The sequence below is a fragment of the Gymnogyps californianus genome, chromosome 3 (genome assembly GCF_018139145.2).
Source record: "Gymnogyps californianus isolate 813 chromosome 3, ASM1813914v2, whole genome shotgun sequence".
NCBI classification, from domain to species: domain Eukaryota; kingdom Metazoa; phylum Chordata; class Aves; order Accipitriformes; family Cathartidae; genus Gymnogyps; species Gymnogyps californianus.
In genome coordinates this window covers 55,907,473-55,932,772 of record NC_059473.1, presented here as the reverse complement: position 1 = coordinate 55,932,772, position 25,300 = coordinate 55,907,473, and the positions used below count along the sequence as shown (strand labels likewise).

General features: G+C 43.0%; 1 protein-coding gene across 1 annotated transcript; it reads left to right on the top strand.

The window, feature by feature from the left end:
* LRP11 (LDL receptor related protein 11) lies at nucleotides 1-20,159 on the top strand. The gene is made up of 7 exons (XM_050894000.1): nucleotides 1-544; nucleotides 5,797-5,960; nucleotides 9,927-10,068; nucleotides 12,166-12,291; nucleotides 13,059-13,271; nucleotides 19,329-19,430; nucleotides 19,708-20,159. The coding sequence occupies exons 1-7, from the start codon at nucleotides 1-3 to the stop codon at nucleotides 19,860-19,862; spliced, it is 1,446 nt and encodes a 481-aa protein (XP_050749957.1). The 3' UTR covers nucleotides 19,863-20,159.
* The last annotated feature ends 5,141 nt before the right edge of the window (nucleotides 20,160-25,300 follow it).

Genomic DNA, 25,300 nt, shown 5'->3' with positions numbered 1-25,300 from the left:
ATGGCGGCGCTGGTGCTGGTGCTGCTGGCGGCGCTGGGCGGGCGGGCCGTGCTGCCGGGCGGGCGGTGCGCGGCGCCGCTGGCCGACCTGCGCTCGCAGATCTCGGGCGTGGAGTCGCTGCTGGAGGAGTTTCGCCGGCAGCTGCAGCAGGAGCAGCCGGGGCCGCCGGCGGCGGCGGCGACGGACGGCGGCGGGGAGCGGTGCGGCGGCGGCAGCAGCTTCTCCGCCAGGCCCGACTCCATCATCCGCACTAAGGACTCCATCGCGGCCGGCGCCACCTTCCTGCGGGCCCCCGCCGCCGTGGCGGGCTGGCGGCAGTGCCTGGACGCCTGCTGCGCCGAGCCGCGCTGCACGCTGGCCGTGGTGCAGGGGCCTGGCCGGCCGCGGGGGGCGGCGGCGGCGGCGGCGGCGCCGCTGGGCTGCTACCTCTTCAACTGCACGCACCGCGGCCGCCCCGTCTGCCGCTTCGCCCCGCACCGCGGCTACAGCACCTACAGCCGCCGGCCCGCCGGCCTCGCCCCGCCGCCGCCCGCCGCGCCGCCGGGTAAGGGCCGCCGCGGGCTGTGGGGCGCGGGGCCCGGCCCAAGATGGCTTCGTGCGGGGAGGGTGGCGCCGGCCGGGGCCGCGCCGTGGCCCGGGGAGCGGCGGCCCCACGGCGGAGGGAAATGGCGGCAGCCGGCCCTCCGCGCGGGGGCGGGCAGGGCCGGCGGCCGGGCCCGCTCGCCGCGGCGCCGCCGCCATTTGCTGCCCCGCGCCGTGGAGCCGCTGGCGAGGAGGGGAGCCGTCCGTGCGGTTTCCCCGGTGCCGGGAACGGGCGCCCGGGTCGTGAGGCATCGCCCGCGGGAGGAGGGGACGAGGACGCCAGCCTTTCGGCGGGCCCCCCTGAGCCGGGAGAGGCGGCCCAGCCATGCCCGAGGGTGCGAGGGCTTTGCGGAGTGTGCGAGTTTGGAAACACCCGGCCCTCACACCTCTGCCTCTGCGGAACCCTTGGGAGTGACCGCGCCAGCTGGCCGGTAGTCGGGAGCCGGCCGGTGGGACGGGCATGTTCACGGGCACCGCACCCCCGGGGGGACCAGGCAGGTCCCGGCTGCACGGATCAGGTTCCCCAGGGAAACTGGGGGTGCTGGGCACCCCGGAAAGTGTGAACTGCTGGTGCCAGCTATGCCAGAACCTGGTGCAGTAGCTCGAGAGCAAGCACATACCCTTCTTCTTGGGGGTGCTGTCCAAATGTTATCACCTAAGCGGGTTTCTCATTCACTTAATTCAGAATTTTCCCTGCTTGAGAATTTGAGAGCTAGACTGAAGAAGACAAGCATATCTCACCAGTAGTCTAGAGGCAGCATGGAGACTCTATATAACCGCCTCTGGAGTCCAGACTACATCAAAAGCAGCAGTTTGTTCAACCCTGAAGCGTATTTAAGAACAACATAGTCCAGAGCAAGCCGCTGTAGATGAAAACAAGTCTGGATTTCTAAATTTGGAGTCTGTTTCCTAGCATCTGATCCAAAGAACTTACTTGCACTCCCCCACCTCCTGTTGTTGAACAGCTGCATCTTAATTCATTTTGTCTTAATTTCATTACCTTCTGTTGACAATACTTTCCTAAATGTCCTCCTCTTCATCTTCTTCAGCGATACATCTCAACTGAAGTAAATTAGTCACAGCATGCAACATGAAGAAAACCTAGTGGTGGTTTGAATGAAAATTGTGTCCAGATCACGCCTGCTAGTACTGCTCCCTTGGCAGGGGAGACCTCAGGCTTGAGGTCCGTCCAGTCCTGCCTGTTAGGAGAATGCCAACGGGAATCCCCTGGAAATAAGAGAGAGCAGAGGCTCAATTTTTAGAGGAGTTACGATGCCTAAATATTTTTTGCAAAGTGCATGGGCAGATAAACTAGAGAGCTATAGGGAAGAATTTACGGCAGTAAAGATGAGGCAAGCTTAAGGTAGCAGAAAAACCACAGGTATGATTTTCACATTTTCAACAGGGAAAGTATTAGTTCTGCAGTATTACTTATGTAGCAACTTTTGGGTAATTGTGTTTTATAACCCTGTATGCACTTGCAAGATAGAAGGCTTAAGACTAGATTTTACATCAAAGTCACAGAGAATTAGACTTCTTTGAAAACCTTTGAAAATATCTTCAAATGTCCTTCATCATTTTGAACTGCCTTAATTCCATTAAAACTGGCCCTAATGTAGAGTGCAGTTATGGCACGATATAAATAATACTATTGTTCAAACAATACCTATTAGAAATGTTTAATTTCTTGAATTCCTTGAGTTCTTGAATTCTGGAATTCTTGAATGCCATGCCTTTTTGGCAGCTTCCATGACTATCAGCACTGGGCTTGCAAGGCAATTTCAATTCCTCATCTGCAAATTGCTCTGTGTCGTGTTGGGTTTATTTAAAAGTCTGCCTTGTGGGTGATGGTTGTATCGGAAACAGGGGATTATGACTTCTTAATGCAATTACAGTGGAGCTGAAGCAGAGCCACGAAGGAAAATGAACTTTTATTCAAACATCTGTCAGCCGTGACATAGACCAGGAGAGATAAAATTAAGATTGAATTATTTTGCTGTCTGATGTTATGTTACCACTGCATTCTTGAATTACATTGAAAAATTAATCTGGACAACAGTACATCATCACAGGACAATGAAGGCACATCTCTTTTCCCTTATGTCACCCCATGATTGAATTTAGGAAATTTAGGAAAGCGCTTTTCATTTCAAGATTTTCTTTCACGAGGGGATCACGTTTTACCTGTTGGTTTTTTTTTCAGAGTACTGTGGTGTTGAGTCTTCTGCTGTTTTCTTTTTGATAATCCCAAACCAACATTTATCCATAAACATGCTGTCCTCATAATTCCAAAATATTTCTGAGCATTAGTATACAGTGATCTCTAGGGTGTTGTGGTTTTATTTATGTTAAGGATCTTCAGTAAACCAAAACCAATTGTGTATTTAATTCTGGGAGCAATTAATGACAGATATGTATTTCTCAGGTCAAGTGTATCTCTGTGTACTTCCAGAACTGGCAGTGGTGGGATGAATTTTTGAGACTGACCATTTCAGTGTAAATCCAAGTCCTTCACTTTACGCCCAGTTTGTGCTGGTTTGGCTGTGGATTTACTTTGCACTTCCAGGCAGTTTGTGCTGTGTTAACAGTGAAACCCCATATGCCTATACTGAAAGAAGAGGTAATGGTTTTGCCTTTGTTAGGCAAATTTTTAAATTTTTGATGTAGAAAGAAAGAGGACTTGAGTGCCTCACCAGAAATATCTGATTTTCCTTCTGTGCTACTCACTAATGGTGAGCAATGGAAGGATTCAACATTAAGGTAAACTAATATCAAAGACATTCAGGAATCGGCAGTGAAATAACCTTTTATAACAAAGCCTTCATTCAGGCAGCTAGCTGGCAGCTTCATTATTGGCAGGCCAAGTTTGTATAAAGGATGGAGGAAGCAGAATAAATTAAGCCTGTAATGTTTCCCCCCCAAAGAAAAAAGTGTTGCTCGTAAAGTTGCAGCCCCTTTTCTAGAAAGCAGCCGGCTCCAGCACCTGAGTGTTGATCTGGTATATCAGTTTCATATTGCTTATTTACGTTCAACATAAATAAAAGTTAGAAACAGAAGTTAAAAGATGCTTTCTGAGCTTGATTTTTCTGCTAACCTGTGGCTGATAGTCCATTACTCCCGTGAACGGTGGTTGTAAGTGGCTCCTCAGTATGCCTCCTTGTTTTTTTATGCTGACTTCTCAGAAGCATGTATTCCCCAGATTTGGAGGTGTTTCACTTGCTAAGGATAATGTATTCCACTGCTTAAAACTTTGCTGTGGAAAAAGAATCTTTAGCTCAATAGGCTGTCTCCTCCCATGCCAGATGTCTCTCTCACGCCAATTTTTTCTTTACTAGAGCAAAAGATGAGCTGATTTGCCATTGATTTACCTTTCTGAAGATGTTCTGGTGGCTTACAAGCAGAGGCATGGTACCTCCATCCTTTGGGACCAGAGGCCTGAGTGTGGTCCCTCGCTCATCTTTAGCAAAGAGCTGGCGTGAATTTCTGTGACCTGCTCCAACATGAAGTGGTCCTGCCATTGCAACTCAGGCTGCTGGTGTATAAAGTTAGTCCGGGAAGAGAATATCCTTATTGCTTAGAGCCCAGGGGAACTGGGGCTTGTCTCTGCCCCTGCAGGGCATTGATCGAGTCATTTAAACCAGACAGGTGACATGAAGCCACTTTCCAAGGTAGAAGTGGAAGAACAGGCTGTGCTGTTTCAGACCCAGGTGGGTCTCTTTTTGACAGTGATCAGTAAAGTAAATAATCATGCGAAGACTGTACATAACTCATATATACCAAAGAAAAGTTGCCCTGGCACCATAATGATGGTGTTTATTAACAATGAGTATTTTTTTCTGCACCTAAATGTTGCTTTTTAAACAAAGTTGTTTTTGAGAACTGAGTGTATACAAATCAGGCAAAGCTTCCTGTGCCAGCTGGATGAGCAAGGACTGTTTCATACTTTCTATTATTAGACCCTGTTTTCAGTTATTTGTAAATTTTCCTTTTTCAATTTGCCTTGAAATTTTCTATGGTTACCACCTACTGAGAAAAACAAGAAATAAAAAGTTTGCTGTTCAGTCAGCGATAAAAAATTGTCCCACTGCTCCGATGAGCTCCGTGCCTTGGGGCAAGTTCTTGAAACTGGAGTGGAGCACGTGCAAGGGAGAATCCCTACGCTGATGGGGAAGCGCCTTTTCTTTCCTTGTGCAGCTCTGCCTACGCTAAGTGAAGGTACAGCCTTGTGTTCAGTGGATGCCTTTCTGAGCTTAACATCAGTATCCTTTACAGGATATCCTTTGCAGAGGTTGAAGAGCAGAAAGCACCCTGGCACTTCAGGGTGCTGGGAACATCCCGTGCTCAGAGAAGGAATGAAACTTGAGCGGGGAACTGCAGAAAGATACAATCTTGTGGCTAAAGTTGTCAAATGCTAACTTGTAGAACTAGATTTTGTCCCTCTCTCTTCCCTGCACTGCCTGAAGGTTGCAGAGCAAATGACTTAAACCGCTTCTCACAGGCCATGTCACTGAACGTATCATGGGTTTTGTTAGTCTAACCCAAAAAACTTGTGGTCTGATGGCAAAAGTACTTAGTACTCACAATTTTAATCAATAAGAATTGTACTTTGAATATAGCAAAATGGTACAAATCCTAAATAGTCTGAAAATCAAGCTTTGAATGTCTTAAATTAGGCACTTAAAATTGGTGGTAATTTCTGATGATTTTTAATCATTATGTGCACTGCTTCACCAGGATGCCAGTTTTATGTTAAATAAGTCTTTCATTCCTGTAATGATGTATTATAAAAAGAGACTAAAAGCCTTTGAAGTTATGCAGAGTGCTATAAAAGGTGTGCACTAACTGCCATCTGAATATGTATGTAATTCATATTTAAATCCATTTTCCTTAGTTCAGATTAAAAAACTACACTAATGCTAGCAATCCTGTTTGTTGTATTAGTGAAACATCCATGTACATAGAGAGGTTTTCTATGCCATGTGCTTCTAATGTAGCAGTTATTTCCTGAAGACATCATTGAATATGGAACAGTTAACGAAAATTTAAGTAGATACTACTTCGCTTAACAAAATGTGCACTAATGAACATGTCCTGTCTTTCAGGAAGTTGCACAGTGGTGAATCGATACCTTAACCAAGAAAAAATATGTTTTATGTAAATAATCACTCAGCTTCCCCTGATAAATAACTGAGCTTCTCTTTTTTATTGAAGAAGAAGAAGAATATGACGAGCCTCCACGGTGCAAGGCGGGACAAGATATTGTACTGCAGTCCCCTGTCGACTGGGTGCTTTTGGATGGCCGAGAAAGTTCAGATGACCGTGGAATTGTGCAGTACGAGTGGACGCTGCTGCAAGGTGACTCATCGCTTGAAATGAAGGTACACGTGCAGTCTCACACATGGCCAGTTACTTGCAGATTCTTGTGTTCATACAGTTTTAAATGTAGAGCTAAAAATATTAAATATATTCAAATGGATATGACTACTAGGCACCAAAATTAGCATGACTGAACAACTTGAGCATTTATTTCATAGAAATGTAGAGCAGCCCAGGTTGGAAGGGACCTCAAAAGATCATCTGGTCCAACATGGGACAAGGACCCTAGATGAGATTACCTTATCTGTCCAATCACATCTTGAAAACCTCCACTGATGGTGACAATACCGTGTCCCTGGGGAGTTTGTTCCAGTGATTATTTCTAGCGGTTTATACAGTTCATCTCTATCCAGGATGGCATGAGGCAGCCAGCAGCAAACAAGTAGATGCTAATACTCTGCTGTATTTCAGCTCTGCTCTCTTTCAGCATTGTTTGTGCTCACTGCGCTTGGTTTTTGGCTTCTGTGATCGAGGTTAGAGACGCCTCAGTAATTCTGTTACTAAAAATAATAAGGTGTTTTCACCAACAGTCTTCTGTCAATGCTTATGGAGAAACTGCAGAGAAATGTGTGATGTAGACCTTATGAGATATCTTGGATGCTGTTTTATTACATCCATACAATTTCTGCTGCAATTGGGTTTCAACTTAAAATAAACCATCCAGAGAGAGATTCTCCATCCTACCCTTCTTTGTGAATGCTCTAGGAGCAGCAGAAAAGGAAAGGAAAAATGTCTCAAACCCATAGAGTCTACTCACAGTTTGTTCACAGCCCACAGTATTCAGGGCACACTGGGAACTCCACCTAGAGTGGGAGTGACATGTAAAGGGAAGAGGGAGTGGACCATAGACCTTACTGTTGCTGAGATGCTGCCAATGGATAGGAAGAGTTTAAACAGGACAGGATCAGCAACAGGAGCAGTCCAAAACCCAAGAGGCCATGTGTGCCAGTGCCACCACGTGCAGTACCTGACAGTTGCTGCTTATGTCTGTTCAGCTCAGTAATATCAAAGACAAAATACCAATATCAGCAAAAAGTTACTCAAGATGTGTAATGATGGAACAAACCAGAGTTTCGCCTAACACAAAGAGCTAGCTAAATGCATTGAAACCTAAAATTGTCATCCATGGAAAAACCCAACGGAGCAATTGGGTATTCGTTAGTCTCCTGGAGGGCAGTGTAGGTAATGTGTAGGTAATTGAAGATCACCATGTCACAGTTAGGAAACGTGCTGCTGGATGAACCCAAAGAAGACAATTGGGTTTCTCTGGTGAACACTTACTGAAATTTATGCACAAGTAACTTTTTATAAATATAGTCCTCACAGAAAACACAGCAGGGCTATTCAAAAGTATTAGTTAAGGCAGTGCTGCGTGCTTTTGAAAGTTCTGTCTTCTACTGCAAGATCCACATCTTTGGAAGGGTGACTGCAGTCAGCCAGTTCTGAATGACTTGAGGCTGTATTGCAGTTTGAAACTGTCATGTCAAAGACCGCTGTGAGTTTGTTTATCTTCATTTATTATTTTATTGGCTTGAAAATTAAAAGGACAAAAGGCTTTGATAAGGAGTGTGAACAGCATAATACATAGAAAAGACCTGAACAAAGCTTTAAGAATAGTTGCTATTGCAACTATTGCAATAGTTGCATCTGGATAAAACGAACATTTTATTATCAAGAGTTGTTAATCTGACCTTTTGCAGCATTATTTTCTTTAAATAGCAGTTAAATACTCTTTAAATTAATCTGTGATGTAATATATCTAGAGTAATACAATATTTAGAAGTTAATTAAAAAATACAAAGTTCATGTTTTTACTTTTACTCAAAGTCACTCCATAAAATAGAGACAAGTCTTATATCCATTTAAACTTGCAAAATTCACATTAATCTTGGTGATTTCTTTATATTTGATAATGGAAAACAAATTTAACACACGTTCATGCTTAAATACTTTTCCATTGTGTTCAAATCAGCAGGGATTTCTCCTGCAGATATGTACCCTGATGATTATCCATGATAATTTAATTTTTAGAGTTGAATTAATAATTGTGATTTTTTTCATACAATCTTCAGTTGCTGTCTTTAGTGCTTTAGTTGCTGTCCTGAAGTTACTGGATTTCATGTCATTTATTCTTAGAAAATGATGTATGAATCCATAGCTACCAGGGAGAATGGGCCTGTGTTTAAATAAGATAAAAGGCAGCTGTTGCATTGCACTTATATACCAAAGAATAAATAGAAGGCAGAGGAGGGGGAAGGACTGCTATAAAGAGATCTTATCGTATTGTAGAAGGAAGCCAGTGGAAAATGTTTTTTCTGTTGTGACTGATTATTGCTTCTTAGATAATTTGCTTCTCAGATTGCTACCCACATGCTGTAGCTGTGCAGTTCCGTGACACTTAGGGACAATTATGAGTTGGTTTTTTTAAAATCCTGATTATCTGGAAATTTACTGTCTAGTTTGAGCCAAAGTTGGTAAGAAAGCAGGTACAGTTGGGCATTCTTCAGGGCAGGACGGAGACAAAAAGCAAAGCACAGAGGTCGCCAGGAGGAGTGGTGGCATATTTGGAAGACAGTGGCATTTCTCTGCCTCTGCACTGAGAAGAGAGTTGGACTCCACGGCTCATGAGTTTTAAATATCGTATTTGCTCTCCCAGCAGTCATGGTGAGCAGCAGCAGGTGTTTTTTAGAGCATATTTATTTCTGTAATACACTAAAGAATAAAATTCTAAGGGGTCATATACTCCATCAGGAGGTAATGAACAGCATGATCAGATAACTGAGTGCATTCGCATAAATAGAAAAGGAAAGTAATTTCAGTTAGGAAAATTGAATGATGCATGCATCATCCTGCTATAAAGCTAGGTCTAGGATTCTATTATCATATTTTCAAAAATTCCTGTTCTCTTTTAGGCATGAAAAGCAACTTTAAATAAGCAAACCAAAGATCTTCAATTAATTTTGGTTTTAATAGTAAAGATAATCACAGAGGATTTTAATGTACCTTTCAATTACTCATAAAAATAGCCCTGTGTGCTTCATTTGTAAAAATGCACTACATGTCCAATAAACCTGCAGCGCTTTTTTGTAGTTACTGAAGTATGTGTTACTGAATTCTCAGACAGCTGGAGTTATTTGTGACTGGTAATTGTCACAAGGTTAAAAAAAGTTCAACATTTACAAATATCACATATTTTATACAAACTTACTTCTAAATTACTATTGTACTATTAATGCCAGTTTGGTACCTGTTTTAAATTATCATAAAATAAGTTATTTATTAATTTCTTAATGATCTAATCCAATATGTAAGTTGTGTCTGTATTTGTAACACATGACTTTCTGAAACCTAATATTTAGGTCACTCACTATAGATGAACTTATTTCTGGTTCAGAGCAGGGTATGGAAATTCAGCATGGGACATGGAAAAATTCAGTCCAGCAATTTGTAAAAGTTGTACGTGACTATATCAAATGTCATACTGGACAGAGGTGGGCAGTCTTATTAATAAAGCAATGCTATCAGTCACCTTATCATAAATCAATATATAGCAAAAGTAACTTCTGTGTGTACATGTATATTGTCTACAGACTAACTCTATAGAGAGCAAAATACTCTAATATTTTACTGCCTACCCTCTAAAATTACATTTCTAATTACTGAGAAATTGAGTTAAATGTATGTTTCCATTTATTCTCCAGTGCTAAGATCCACAGCTCCAGGTAACTGAGTGTACCATGAAAAACAGTACATAAATGTTAAGTGTGTTTATTTTTACAAATGGATGCAAAAAAAAGATCAAAATGTTACATGTTGATACACATGCTTGAGTGGGCTGGCTAGACTTAAAAGAGAAGTATTTAATCTGCGTGAGAAGCATTGTACAGAAATGAGCTCCCTATTCCTAGAAGTTTATGGAGGGATCCTTTATACCAACATCGTTTTTTTCACTGTGTTTCTTTAATCAGGTACCGCAACCAGGAACACTGAAACTGTCTCACCTTCAGGAAGGCGGGTATATTTTCCAGCTAACTGTGACAGACACTGCAGGTCAGCGGAGCTCTGACAACGTCTCTGTGACCATTCTGCCCATGGTTCATTCTGCAGTAGGTGAGAAAATGACTGGAGCCGTTGCCTGTGTGACACCCAGGGTATGGTATTCAGAGCAAGCGTCTTGATGGAGGCAGAAATCTTATTCTCTATTTCTAGTGTTTTATTTTGCCCTTATTCATTACATAATGACATCTCTTTCAGCTTTGAATTGCTGTTTCAAAGTGAGGAAGCAAGCAAGCATCACTTGTTTGTTATAGCAATAATACTTTCAAGCAGTTAAATGTTCATCCTTGTATTGCTAATAAGCATGCAGGGTTGGAAAAATGAAATACTGCCATATGTATCAGGCACATTGTAACAGTTCATTGTATAGTCAGAGAGTGCATGCGACATGACAGGGCTTGTGCTATAGGGAAGACCCAGTTAAAATCAGTTAATAGTATGTGTGAGGCACAGACTAATAATAATATTGACCTGCATCTGAAGTCTAAAAGATGGGATTGTATCTTGTTTTCATGCATTTAAGCTTTTCTGTGTAATGGTTGTTATCAAAGCCTTATGTTACTGGGGAAACTGAAACTGGAATTGACCCATCATTTTTAAACTCGGAACCCAAGAAACATGTAAAAAGCATAAAAGGTAGAAAGTAAGTTAGGTTTCAGAGGCTGTCAGTTCTGCAGTCTTTAATGTAATAACTTCTAATTGCCTTGTAATTAGCAGGTTGCTAATACAGATCTGCTGCTGTGGCACAAAATAAAAGTTAATTAGCATCGTCACTATGTTCAGCTGAACCAGTGAAAACTTTGCTCTGCACCAGTGCAATATCTCTATGTGAGAGGGTAGTCCCTGTGGCAATGAATTGGTATTACAAAACAACAGTTACGAGTCTGCTTAATAATGCCTGTATTCCAGTAACAGATGATAGAGTTGTATTCATTAACGTTTAATTCGGCTAAAGCAGCCAGAGAGGTTTGCTGGTTTATTTATTTGCTGCTGTGGGTATCTGTGGTATCTTTTGGATGGAGCACATAGAGGATTTGCTGCCTTTTTTCTTTTTCTAATTGCCCAAGTACGTTTGCAATTCAAGTGCTACTGCTATAGTTAAACCAGTGCCCAGTGCCTTAATGCATGCAAGACCTGTGCTATTATTAGTGCTGAAGTTTAGGAAATGCATTTTCTAAGTATGATTTTAGGGGTTTTAAACAGGCACCTGTGTTCCCGCCATACTTACCTTAGCATTGCGCCGCTTTTTGGTACATAGCAGGATAACAACCAAAGGCTGTGACTTCCTTATGCAAATCGATTTGCTGTTACAACATTAACCGAACACTGAATTTGATGGTGCTTTAGAAAGCAATGAACTACACCGCTGTTGGAAAGACAAAAGCATGGATGTAAACACTTGATAATTGCAAGGTCAGAATGGGTTTCAGGACAGCTTTGAGTATGCAAAATGAAATGTCCAGGGCACTCTCCATTCCAGGGGAATCTAAATATTAAAGCAGGCAGCAATCAGTTCTTTCTGGTGAAGGTCACTTGTGAGACCTTGTGCTTAGTCCTGTTCTGGCATGTGCTGTATTGGAGTCAATGAATTGCTGATGTAAATAAATGACGAGCATTCTTTTAGTATTTTAATTAGGTTGCAGAAAACATGCCATAAAAGATCCCGTGTTGTCCATATATGTGCATGTAAAATAACATATTGTGAGAAATACAGAATGGGTATGTAGTAGGAATTATGTGTTAGATTCAGTTACAGCCATAGAGATTTCATTTATTTATTTTCAGGACTGTCCTGGGTCTTTTAAGCCTGGGAAGATCTCCTTTCAGCTTAGGCCAGCAGAGTTTCAAGTGCTGTAGGGGTGCTGCACAAGGTGTAAGGTGCAGCAGCCTCCAGATTGAGTATTCCTGTAGTAAAGAGATTGCCAGAATAGTGATGAGGGTGCCAGGAACAGCTATTAGCTATGTTAGCTTCTGTGTCAATATAGCATGATATAGCTGAGCCTGGCCTTTCTTCAACTTTCTGCCTTATTTGTGGTCCTTCTTGACATAGCATGGTTTTGCTTTTTCCTTGGTGCCGCAGATTTGAGTCATTGACTCAGTATTTACTGCCTGGATTTCTCTTTTGGTAATTTGGGAATTGTTTCTCAACAGCCTGTGTTGGGGTTTGCTCTCGCTACCAGTTTATCTGTGATGATGGCTGCTGCATTGACATCACGTTTGCTTGCGATGGCGTGAGACAGTGCCCTGATGGATCGGATGAAACTTTCTGCCAGAACTGTAAGTGCACCGGGCCACAGTATAGATTGTGAAAGTACCCGCAGCCTGAATGACCAAAGGAGAGTGATGCCCCTTCGGCGGCCTCTCTCCCTGTGAGCAAGCAGCTTGCTCCCACCATAGAGCTCTTCACTGGAAATAGCACATGGGAAAGTTTAATGTCCGCATACAGCAGATGCTCAGAAATTAAATCCCTTTTCTTCAAAGCATATCAAAACTGTCAAAGGTCCCCAAATGGCAGATTTTGTGTTAAAAGTTCTCAACATTTAAAAGAGCCGTTCTTTACGTGCATGGTGATTCTGGAAACAAGGACCCTGGTCTTGATCTGAAAGGGTGTCTCAGAGGTTCGCTTCGAAGTGCAGTTACACACCTTGCAAGAATCTGCAACACTGGAAGTGTGAGCACGTAGGGGAACCAGTTGATTCACCATCGTTCTATTCGCTTTCATTAGTCACCCTCAATATGTGCCCATGCTGAGCTAAGTGAACAAAAATCATCAGAGGGTGAATTGGCACGATGGCCACACTCTTTCATTGATATTTCAGTTGCTGGATTTCACTGTAGAGTTCATGAGTATACTCTTGCTTAACACCTGACAGCGGGCAATTGGTAACTTGCTATGTATCTGGAACTCACATTTCATCACATGTCTGAACCTGAGGAAGTTGTTTAGCCTGCCTCAAGGCCCATATCAGAGGGTCTTCCATCAGAACACTCCCTTTTCCTTCAATTCTGTACAAAAATTACCATTTTTGTTTCTGTTAAAACAGTCAGCCCAGGTCGGAAGACGGTGACACATACAGCCCTTGGTACTACCCAGCAAAGGACTGTAGGACTGACTGAAAACACAGATGCAAACTTCTCTGCAGAAAACACCCTGAAAGCCACTGCCAGAAATCAACCGCTTCTCTCAGTGGATGCAGACATGTCTAGCCAATCGCTTTCTCAGGGACCAAAGAAACAAATCAGTGGATTTGTGCCAGGTAAGAATTGAAATGAATTGGTTTCAATAAATCATTTTCTTTAAAGAAAGAAAATGTCTTGCACCTTAAATTTATTTAAAATTAGTCTTTTGGTGCCTGGCTAAGAGTAAAAATTTGCAAATGTAAAAAATGCAAGAGAAGCTTGTAATAATTAAGTTACAAGTAGGTATTGCTTTATAATTGTCAAGTCTGGTTCTTACCAGGTGCAAAAAGAAAGTTAAAATGTAGGAATGCTAGGAAAAGAATACAGTCTAAGGAACAAAATGTGCAGTGAGCTAAATACAAATTCTGCCATAGGTTCAGCTCTGTAAGCTGATGTATAAGGCTCTTTACATCTGTAGGGGAGTACCTTCAGGAGAACATAACAAAGTACTGTTCAACTTGGGTGAGAGTAATTGCTTTTCTCCTGGTGCTAGCTGATGACTTTTTTTTTCCCTGCAGTAATATCTTGATTATTATGGGCACCTTTTTCTGAAGTGTGTCTCCAGGGCAGGAGAAGGTGATATTCATCACTATAGAGAAGGCTCCGACTTTGGTAACAAGCAACCCCAGGTCCCCAGTAGTATTCTCTGTAGTGGCTGCAAGCCTGTTGTGAGTCAGTGTGTAGTGATGTTACAGGCAGAGTCACCAACCCTTGCCTTGGTAAAGCTCCAGAAACTGCAATGAAATTGTTGTGTCTTCCAAGGTTCCTGCTGGTGAATTAAAATGATCTGAAATGGAAATTGAATGAAAGCAAAACTGTGTGCACAGAGCCAAAAATGAGTAGGAGACCTCCCACTTTTATTTCTTCATGGTTTAGACTGATTCTTGCTCCCCAAGACACAGCTATTTATAAACAGCTTTATTTTCTTGTTACAAGAGAGCAGTGCTCAGTGCCCTCTGCTGCTGACTCTTGTGAAGGGCACTTCCCTGGTTGGCACTTTGATGTTTCTTCAGATGCTTGTACTTCATCTGTGGAGACCACAAAGGGAGTGAAAACAATGTTCTTCAAAAATTTGACTGCCTTGGTGAATGTGTAGGAACTGATAGCAAAATCCTCTCTCAAATGTTTCCCCCTTTTCTGGCAGAGTAGGTGACCTCGGTGCTCTTCATTGGAATGTCTTAAAATTCTGAAGTCTGCCCCAGACCCTTCTCGCTCGCATAGTCGTGAGTGACACCTGATACGGGGCCACCCAAACTAAACGTCAAATTGCCAAGGGGCATTGCAGGCTCCAATGGAAAGTCAGCTGCTAAGTAGGTCTCAAAACCATTGGGCTTGCGAATCCAGAAGTAAAACCAGAATTGAGGTCACCATCTTTGGCAACCTATAATCAGAGGTTATAATTGGATGTGCATGTAAAAGCGTGGCACTTTGCATAGTCATTTTCTGTGTTTACCCGTTGCACAGCGACTTGTACCGTTTTTGCTCTCAAGGTAGCCTTTTGCACAGCAGTAGACAATAAAAGAAAAAAATGATTATAAAACTAAAAAAATGTGATGGGGCTTCAGTGATTAGTGTACTACCAGAAGCTGTTGTAATCTTTTTAATTTTAAACAGGCAAGATTTCCAGCTGCCCATGTCTGGTTTTAATTCTTGTGGTTTTAATATTGCTCTTTTGACAAGGCTCAGTCAGAATTTAATTTCAGTTAAATGATACTTAAGGATTTCCTTGTAGAATAGAAAGACCCAGTCCTTACTGACCCAGGAGCCCAATACTTGTAACCAAAAAAGCAGCAAACGGCGAGTTTTTAAATCGCTTACGGATCAGTTCCAAAGAGGGTGCATGTGGTGGGACACGAAGAGGCGCTAGGTACCTCGGTCCAAAGGGCAACTGCCAAAATCTGCTCTGAATTGCTGTCTTCTCATGCAGACACTTAAACTCCATAGGAGTCAGATGCTATATGTTAATGATTCCCAGAGGTCCAGAGAGGTTCAAGTCCTGCCCCACTGGCAAGCACCACAGTCTTTACAGAGTTGAGGAGACAGGCATGTAACCTATTCCTAAAAACCCATGCAGATCCATTAATTAGATTTCTCTCCATTACTGCCATCTCAAGGAGGTTACAGACCAAATCTAATAATTAGGTGCTACAAAAATGAGAGACACAGAAACACTGGGGCCGCCCCATGAAGCCCGTCTGGAAAAGCGTTCAGGAGGGCAATAATTGCTAGACGCATTTTTGAGGAGAGGTAGGCAGCACTGAACAGAAGTCATACCAGCAGCCTCAAAAGTTCAGCAATTCCACTGGCAGAATTCCATCCTGTTCTGGGATGGACTGTCTCCTGAGACAGTGCCGGACCCACTGCTGGTGCCAAGGCAGAACCCGCGCCTCTGAGTCACACTGTAAAGGTCTTTGTTGGACCAAGACAATAATGTTGCTTGTTGGCCTAGAGTTGACTTTGCAAGCATCCAGGCTCCCGATATACTATTATAAATAAATTTCAAAAATAAGCTTTAATGACTTTAATGTCAACATGGTGAAAAGCTGTCTACTTAAGATACATATTAAGGGATATGGCTTTATAGCGGCAGCACAGGTTCCAGCTTTTCACTTGAGAGTGCTCCATTCAGGGCCACGTTTGTCTTATTTCTTAGTTGGCATTTGCAGATCGTCATGGAAATACAAGCCAGGAAGGAAAATGTGATGCTCTTAGATCTAGTGACTGCAAGGCAGAGCAAGAGAAGGTGTTAATATTAAGGGTCATTTACCTACCGGAGACAGCACGTGGCACATTCTAGGTGTCTGCTAGACATGATGCTTGATACAGGAGCTTTCAGCTGACTTATAAAGAACAGGTTTTTCCCAAGAAGTTGCAGGACTGGGGAGTTGCTTTATTTTCTTTTTCACATTTGTTTTTATTCCAGTGGTGGTTACAGTACCAATAAAGACAGGTCCCTTCTGCTACTCACCTACCCATAAGCAGCTTTCATCTCTGAGAATCCAATAAAGATGTCCAATAAAGGGACCTCCTTGTCAAGGACCACCATATTTATCTTTTGTCCATTTTAAAAGGAGCTGGGCTAAGCTGTAATGTTTTGGGCTGTGGGATAGTTCCTTGCAGCAGGAATATGAGCTTTCTGCCTATGAGGGTAATACTAGGGGAAATTTGTCCCAGAATCCATTTTCCTCTAATAGTTTCGCTGTTCCCAATTTCCCTTAACCTGCTTTCTTTACTCCAGTAGCCCCTCATGTTTGGCTCTAACTTGATAGAAGCTTTTTAAGGATTTATGCTTAACTATGAAAATGTGAAAATATGCAAGTCCAAGGTAAGGACTGTTTAAAACTTCTACCTGACCTAGCAGGGGATCTATTCACAGTAAAGAGGGAGAAAAACCCAAAAAACAAAAACCAAAAAACCCCTAAAAGTCAGTCATTGTTGACAATGGGTGAATCTTGTTCCGCACTCCTGCCTTTCCAGTGGGATTCCTCTACAGCAAGGTGACTCCAGGGGAACACCAAGTCCAACTTAGAGATAACCTCCTCAGGCACTCAGGGCATGGAGTCTTCTGCAACAGACTCATGGTTTACTTTTGCCCAAGCTGGAAGGCCAAACATTTTCTTCCGTAGTTGGGAGCAGATGCAGGAAGAGGCATTTGATGTCAATAAAGGAGTCCTTTCCCTTTGCAGACATATCTCCATCGTGAAGTAACCCAGACTGCATCTCCTCAAGGCTAGTGCAGCATTTCTGCATGGCTGCCCTCAAAGTGCCCGTGTGCTTTTCCAGGGAAGCTCTCAAGCCCAGCTGCATATTCTGGCACTGCTGCACTTGTAAACGAATATAGCAAAAATATAGTTGCAGCAAAGCACACTGGAGTGAGCAATGGGCTGGTTTCTAAGCAGCAATAGCCAGTGTAGCAAACATGGTCATGCAGATGGGTTGAATTCACAAGCAGCCTGAAGATTTGCACTCCCCAGCATAGCCAACTCAAGTGTATAAATCACCATAACAGCTTTGCATTCCCCTGGCACAGGGTCTCTGCCTCTCCCCAGGCTGCTCGTGCCAGCTGTTGTGCAGTACTGTTCAGGGCTGGGATTACAACATTTGACTGAGTGCCCAAACCTTAGTCATGTTTTTGCTGTGGAGGCATCGACAGCAGTAGCCATAACTTAGATCTCTAATTTAGGGTAACTGGAAAGGGCTATAAATTGCAATTTCCTAGGCACGGACTAGAAAATGAAGAGAAAGTGAAAACAAAATTAAATCCACATAACGTGCTTTATGTCAGGCTCCTAAACCTGTTTGGGGAAATCTCTCTTTGTTTTCTAGTTGGTAACGGGATAGATGTTGAGCAGTATTGACTCTGATAGCTTCTCCAGTCCTGTAAGAACAGCCACAAGTCTTAACAAAACCCTACAAGCTTTATTGAAAGGATTCTGTTATTCTTCTACCCTTCCAAAATTTTCTCTCTAAACTTCTCTCCAGCGATATTTACCAAATGTCTTTACAATCAGTTAACTTAAATATTCCCTTTACTCAAATGGCAGGGAAACAAATTTATAAAACAGACACTCAGATCTAGCCTTGTCATACAGGCTGGAGCAGCTCTAAGAAGAGCCAATGTCTTTTGGGTATTTCCAAAATAAAGACAAATATTCATTAATTTCATTTAATTTCAATTACATTCTTTCATGTAATTGAATGTCTCAATTACATTCAGGTTATTTTGCACAGCTCTGATACCATACAGGTACCTTAAAGCCAATGCACTTCACACTTAGGATTTCCTTAAGTCCCCTATACATGCCAGAACAACTTAAAGAGCCCGAATGAGAAGGAGGGCCGTGGCTTGTTTCTAAGGCATTTCCTAGCGGGTGAAGTTAGTGTTTATGCACCCCTAGCCATAATGGCAGGGCAATAAAGCCAGAGCCTGGGAGGCTGTGTTGTGCCTTAGAGTGGGCTACATTAGCGCTAACCTCATGCCACTATCAATGAAACAATTGGAGCTTTAATTAATGGTCGTGTGTATTTGCTGCTGCTACTGACAGGGATGCATTCTGCAGCTCTTCGGAGCTGGTGGTGGTGGGTGGGAGTTACGCATGGTACATGTTCCAAGCTAATTGACTTAAACACTTCCTTAACACCCACCACTATATGTAATTCCAATTACAACACTTCACATATATATTTTACAGATCTTGTAGCATAGTGTGTTTCCACTGGCATTGTCGCAGTTCTGAGGGCTGCCAGGAAATATATCACAGCGCAAAGTGCCCTTCAATATTTATGTTATCAGTAAAAACCAAATATAGTCATTACATTTAAAAACATAGGTGTATTTCTGATTTTTGTGAGGGTGTTGGTGGATTAAGCTGTCACTTTTGCACAAAGTGTCCCCATAGTTATTGGTGTAGGACTTCAGTGGGAGGGCAGGAGGAGGGAGTCCCAGCTGAGTTACTCTTTGCTTTTGTGAAGCAGAACTGCAGCCGCCTGCACTCCCAAGATGGAACACTTCTTGGCAGCAAAGTATGCGTTGTCTCTTCTTGTGTAGCTACAATGCTCTGTAATATCTTCCATACTACACAAAGCTGAAGTGACTCCAAGTCATCTTCTTTGAAACGTTTTCCCCATGTATTTTTATGTCTTCCAAGTACGTAAGTTCTGCATCTGTACATGTCAGGTAACAGGCAAAATTAAGGTGATTTGTGTAGCCAACCTATGCGTTTCCTGCTTTACAAGTTCCAAGGGTGGAGATCAACACAACTTGAAATGGTCTCATTTTCAACTATATATAACTGCTTTAGTGATGTTTTAGCTCAGATTGGTCTATACCCCATTATGGAAGTTTGTAAAAGAGAATTTATAGCCATCTTTTTTTCAGTGGAAGATGACCCCACTTGGGTTTGGTTGAGATGCATTGTGGTTTGCGATGCAAAATTGAATTTACATTTTAGGTTTAGTTTCACATGATTTCAAAAATTCAAGTTATACAATCGAAGCCAGAAATTCTTAAACTGGGGGTTTTTTTTCCCCTTAAATTTAAGCACTTTCACATTATTTAATTCTAGTGTCCTGTGGATAAGACTTCCTGAGTCACTGAACTGCAATATTCATTTATCTTGCTTGACTTTGTGCAGATAACAGTTCCTCAGGGAAAAGAACAGATGATAAAAATGGGAACGGCATAATGGTGCCAAAGAGAGATCAGCTTGGAGGCAGTCATCCAGTCCCAGAAACAGGTAAGGCCCACCATGTGAATTCATTTTGAATTGTGTTAGTTTTTCAGTCAGGTGCTATAGATCCAGATACTATAGTCAAGCATTGAGTAACGTACTTCCATATTCTGAACTGTTCCTAACATGTATGATCATACAGTTTAGTTTCGCAGCATGAGTTGCTCCAAATATTAGCACCTAAGTGATAGACTAGCTGTATTTTTAAAGAAAAATTTCAGGTTTTCGCTACTGATTTCTCACTGTATTAAATAAAGTGTAATTTCTCTTAACCTTGTTGTAGGTGCTGTGTTACCCTTAGCCTTAGGCTTGGCCATCACTGCTTTACTGCTGCTTATGGTTGCTTGCAGACTGCGTTTAGTGAGACAGAAGCTTAAAAAAGCTCGACCCATTACATCTGAAGAGTCTGATTACCTCATCAATGGGATGTATCTCTAAAAATTGGATTTAGGTCAGTTGTTTTCTCCCCTTTCTCCTGTGTCCATGAACCTCTGCCTCTATAAAAGGACCAAAACCTTTAGTTAAGTTTCAAGTGTAGAAGAAGCCTACGAGATGAGGAACATGTTCTTCCCCTTTGGTGATAAAATAAAAAAAGTGGGTAGATGCCCGTGCTCAGAAAATAAGAAGTGTGCAGGCTCCAGAGAGTAGCTCCAGTTGGCTCTTGTGCAGAAGACACTGCAAGGTGGGGACAGCCCAAACTGGATGCAGGGTGCCCTTGCCCTCCCCGCAGCAGTCGGGGTCCCGGCTGCGGCAGAGCGTGCCCTGGGCCCAGGGCACCGGAGCAGCCAAGGCCCCGCAGCCCCGGCTGCGCTGGCCGAGGCACAGAGGGGAGCCTGTGCCACCCGGCTCTTCTCAGCGCTGCCACCGCTGTGCTCTGCTCTGGGGACCGGGAGACTCCAGACCAACGCGTTACTTCACTGTCCAGCAGAGACTGATTTGTATACTTTCCACCTGATGCACTGGGAGTATTTTCATTAAAGAATTGTCTTGCATTGTTAATTAAAAGCAATCGCTATCTAAGCACCAGCTTTTGTAAGGAAATTTGGGATTTAAGGAACAAAGCATCTTTTTTTCATTCGTAGTTTAAACCTCGGTGCAGCTCACAGACAGTCATGCTTACTAAATGCTAAAATGAAAAAATACAAGTCCTCAGCGGTTGAGTTTGGACTTAACAGTGCTCGACAGCAGTCGTGTGCGATCCCAGAGCTATGTCTCTCCCCGGAGCTCAGGGCTTGTTCAGCCTTTTCCACCCCTAGCTCAACACCTTCCACGGCATGAGAGAGCAGCACGCAGCGGCTTTTACCTGAGACACTGGAGCGCAGGATTCCTGCTGGTTATCCCATAGCTCCCTGCAAAGCTTGAAAGCTTCGGTGACCTGCCCTCACCCCAGCAAAATTCTCATAGAATTAGAGCAAGTAATTGATATGTGTGAGTGAACTTCTGATGTGTTAACAGTAAAATGTGTACAGTACATGTTATATATACATACATATATACACACCGTGCTGTCTATCTTGTTTGACTGTCCAAGGATGTCACATTCATCATGGGTCCCAATAAAAACAGAGGCAAATGAGGCATGCATCTTTTTGTATGTCGTCTTTTGTACTTCGGTAACTTCGAGTCAGCGAGAATATTGCCATGGTATACAAATAGTTCTTCAAGTTGCTCGGTCTTGATTACTTTATGTAAAATAGCTCTAATAAACCTATTTTATTCTTACATTTCTTGCATTGCCTTTATTTTCAGCTACCAGCTAAATTTTGTGCTACGAGACCATAGCATGAGAGCAGACAGAAGTACATTTCTCCTCTCTGTGAAACAGCCTTAAAAGAAGCTGGAATGTGTATGGTGGAGGGAGTTGTTGAGATATTTTGTTGTAGGAAGACTGAGAAGAACAGGGCGTCTACCTCCATGACCTGTCTCTCGAGCAGTCCTTGAGCCAAGCAGGACAGCAGTCGCAGAGCTGGCTGTGCCAACCTCTCAGGGAGTCCGGTTGCCAGTGCTGCTTGCCCAGAGCCCTCCTGCCACGTTAGGCAGTCTGGTTGTTCGTACTTCAGCGTTACATTGGGTCCAGGAGATCAGCTGCTGATACTGCCGATTTCTAACTTGGGAGCACGGCCTCTCTTCCATCCCAGCCCACAGCAGGCATGGCAAATAGCACAAGACCCAAAAGACCACATTTTAAATACAGCCTTCTAGGAAAGATGTGCTGCCCATCTGGTTGGGGTATTATTTCCCATCATTGAAAAACTGTCGCCTTGCTTTGTTTGGGGTTTTAATTAAATATCTAATTCTCCTTCACCATCTTACCATAGCAGCAAGAAAAGGAGTCTTTTCTCACTGTGCCCATAGTGCTCCTATTACGGAAACCCATTACTCTGGCACACAGCCAGCAGGAGAACAAAAGGTTTGTTTTTGTTCTTCCAGGCAGCGAGATCCCACACGGAGCACAAGCCAGCCAGTACAGCCGTGGTGTGAGCTGCTCAGCTTTCCAGTCACTTTACCTGACAGCAGGCTTTGTTGCAGTGCTGCCATGAGTGGAATCAGCCTTCATGGATTTCATGTACGAAAGCCAAGAATAAACACCTCTAAGCAGAGCTGGAGCGAGAGTGGTAGACAGCAAGCGTAGCACAGGAGTCTAGCTATTGCTATGTTATAGTTGCCACAGTCTTCCCAGGGACTCCTCTCTAGGAGGGGAGATGGTGACAGTTGCTGCTGTGCAGACCACCAGCCTGAGGCCTTTTACTTCCCGGGTAATTGCAAACTCCACAGCTGGACTGAAATAAAAAAAAGTTTGCACCTTGCCAGAAAGCCTGGACATCGTCAGCTAGACGAAGAGCAAGACAAAGTTAGCAAAATAACAGATTGGCTTGGTAGCTCCTGCAGTTAATACACACTGGCCTTCCTAACATGTGTTTTCATTTAACAGCTTTCATGCTGTTTCACTTTAAGTAAGTGATCCTGAACTACTGAGCCAGACCACATCTGAGCACTAGCAGAAAAAGCTGTGGCAAGACACCCTTGTTGACATGCTGGGGGTGCTGCCCGCTTCTCCCCAGGCTGCTCCCAGCCGTTGCCTCCTGCTGACACCACTTCTGTAGCCCCTTCCCAGCCACTCCTGAGGTTGGGGCTCGCTCTCCGATTGCAAAGGAGCGCTCTGAGCAGGCACTGCTTCTACCCCATCTTCATGGTTGCATTGCTAATTGCTTTCATGGCTTCTCAGGCAAACTTCAGGAGCTAGGGAGTTTTATACAGTGTTTATAGTGCAGCAGAAGTCAGATATTCTGTGTGAAAATCATCACTCTTTGAGGTCTGTCAGATCTGTGTTTCCTGTCCTAAACACTGACACATCTATCCACACATCTGGGAATATGCTCAGTCCACCTATTTTTACTACCAGCATGCTTTAGACAGATACGCAGAGAATATTGATTGCTCTGATAGCATATACCTGTGGATATTACTCCTCTGTTTATTAGGAGAGGTCATTACAATTTGTTTTGTCAGTGTATTTAATGTTGATCAAGATACGTATTTTGGTTAGATCGCTTTTTATATTTTCAATTGTTTTGTCCTTCAGACCAACTTACATACGCTTAAGGGTACAAATTATTTCCAAGTAACAGGCAATACTTACCTGAGTTTTATCCATAATTAGAAGTCGGGTTTTTTCCGTAATGTGGGTTGCTTGCTGCCCACTTTTACAGGGGATCCTAGACTGCACAGCCCCACTGTAGTCTTTCCATAGCACTGCAGGATTATAGCAGAGGCAGTTCCAAAAGCACATTTGCAAAACAAAAAGCCTGAAATAGGTCAGTGTGATGCTCCATTTGCTTTTTAAATCCTAGATAAAGCATAAGAGTTTCAATCCCAAACTCCACAGAGCGAGTCAGTGGCACGAACGAATAGCAACACAAACACGCCACCCCAAAACAAAGAGAGAGCCTTTCTAGTAAGCCCCAGCAGAATTCACAGTCATGCATCACTGAGGTCTACACTTGCTGCTTTCATGAGCATCAGGAATTGGGATTTTTCAGTTTCTAATTGCAAAAGCTAAAAAAGTAAAAGCAAAGGGAAAAGCTAGAAAAGATTCAGAGAGCACTGATGGATGTAAAGACCAGACAGAGGCAATAAACACATAGTTATTACTACGAAAGAAAAGAGCCCATGAAACAATGGGCTTGACCTGAGTAAGAAAAGGGAAACATGCTGTAAGGGGGGAGGAGGGGGAGGGTAGAAGTGCCTTTGCTATATATTTTTCAACTAATAATTACTTAGAACAAGTCAGAAAGTCAGAATGTAAGGCTACAAATACATTTGTAATACAACAGAAACACTTGCTGAACACTGCACTCTGCACTGAAGCTCTAAAACACAGAGACTGAATCAGCACAAAAAGCCAGTTCAGAAATGAGTTTTTAAAGATACCTGGTAGAATTTTAATTTTTGCATTTGTAAGGCTCCTGGCTGACAGTTAAAAACCACTCACGTATCAATGAAAAGTGTATTTTGAGCAGGCTGAGAAACAACAGACAAGGCAGAAAGGTTCAGTGCTGTGAAGGATTGAGAGTCACAGCTTCCAAGGATGTCCTCAGCTGTTCAGCCAACAGAAATGTTTAATCCCGTCTTAAAGAGGGCAGAGCAAGAAATTTTAACATAGTATTTCACAACTACCAGCTCCTAATCCACAAAAGAAACTCATTAAAGATATCTAAATTCAAAACAAATGACTGAACAACATACATACAGAGGGAGCAGGAAACTTGAATGGGTGCAGGTCTGGAAAGGACTTGAAAGTGGGCAGCAGAATGGAAAGCAGGAACTATGGGGAAAAAGCATCCCTGAAGGCTAATTCCATGCACAAGAGATGACTTTCCTGAGGCTGCCTCTGTAGCCAGAGGAGAGCGCTTCTCCAGAGCTCCGATCACAGCATTAGCCTAGGCAGATACTCTGAATCACCCATTTCCCTAACCAGAGGCCTTTGAGAGTGTCCTCCTAGTCCATAAGGCACCTGAAATAAGTTACTGATTAACCTCAGATGCCCCTTCTCCATTATAGCAAACAGAAGGATTTGGCAGAACATGGTAAACAAGATACTTAACCTGTTCATAATAAAGACACGAGGTGCAAACATACGCCTAACATGGCTGAAAAAAGGACTTCAGCTTCTCAGTAGCATCAGGGAATGTTTTCAAGAGTATCTATCAGGTCAGTTCCTCAGAAGCGTATGATGAAAGTGGCTGGACTACAAAGAAACATTAAAAGATCGAAGTGAGATCTCAGAGAAACTCCGTCAACAGTCTTTATGAAAAGAGTCTGTTGTTGCTAAAATAGAGTTTTGTTAAAAAGGCATGGGATTGAGTCTCTCAAGTTTTCAGGTTTGGTGTGATGAGACGCAAAGTGAGTTCTTTCCATTTCTCCTTCCTGAAGCTTCCAGGCAATTTTCAACGGACAGCTGGATCTCCTCCATACACATTTCAGCAATAACTATGTCCATTCAGTTCATCATTTAAAGAAATATGATTTTAGTTCCTGAGCACTTTCTGCTGCGCATCTCATTAACACCTTGCCAAGAGCGCACGAGAACAGTAACAGCCTTTCATAGGAAAACTCAGAATGCATCAGCTGCGTTACGAATTTGTGCTGCATATGAAACTACCACCTGGAACAGAACGCAGCCCTGTATGTCAAGGATGAAATGTGGGAGGGTGAACAGGTCAGGTAGAGGAAAGTTTATAGCGTCTCTGCCTGCATCAGGCCAAGTTTTAACCCAAGCTGATTTCCTCAGACCTGACTGAGGCACAGAAACCCAAACCTTGCTACCGGGTGCTCTGAGCACACAAGTGCATATCGATTACAGTAAAGGGTTTATG

Excerpts from the sequence above, each read along its gene's own strand:
- LRP11 (XM_050894000.1), top strand. The coding sequence starts at position 1 with ATGGCGGCGCTGGTGCTGGTGCTGCTGGCGGCGCTGGGCGGGCGGGCC. Across the intron at positions 10,069-12,165 it reads CATGGTTCATTCTGCAGTAG|CCTGTGTTGGGGTTTGCTCT; the intron begins GTGAGAAAATGA and ends GTTTCTCAACAG. Across the intron at positions 19,431-19,707 it reads TCATCCAGTCCCAGAAACAG|GTGCTGTGTTACCCTTAGCC; the intron begins GTAAGGCCCACC and ends ACCTTGTTGTAG.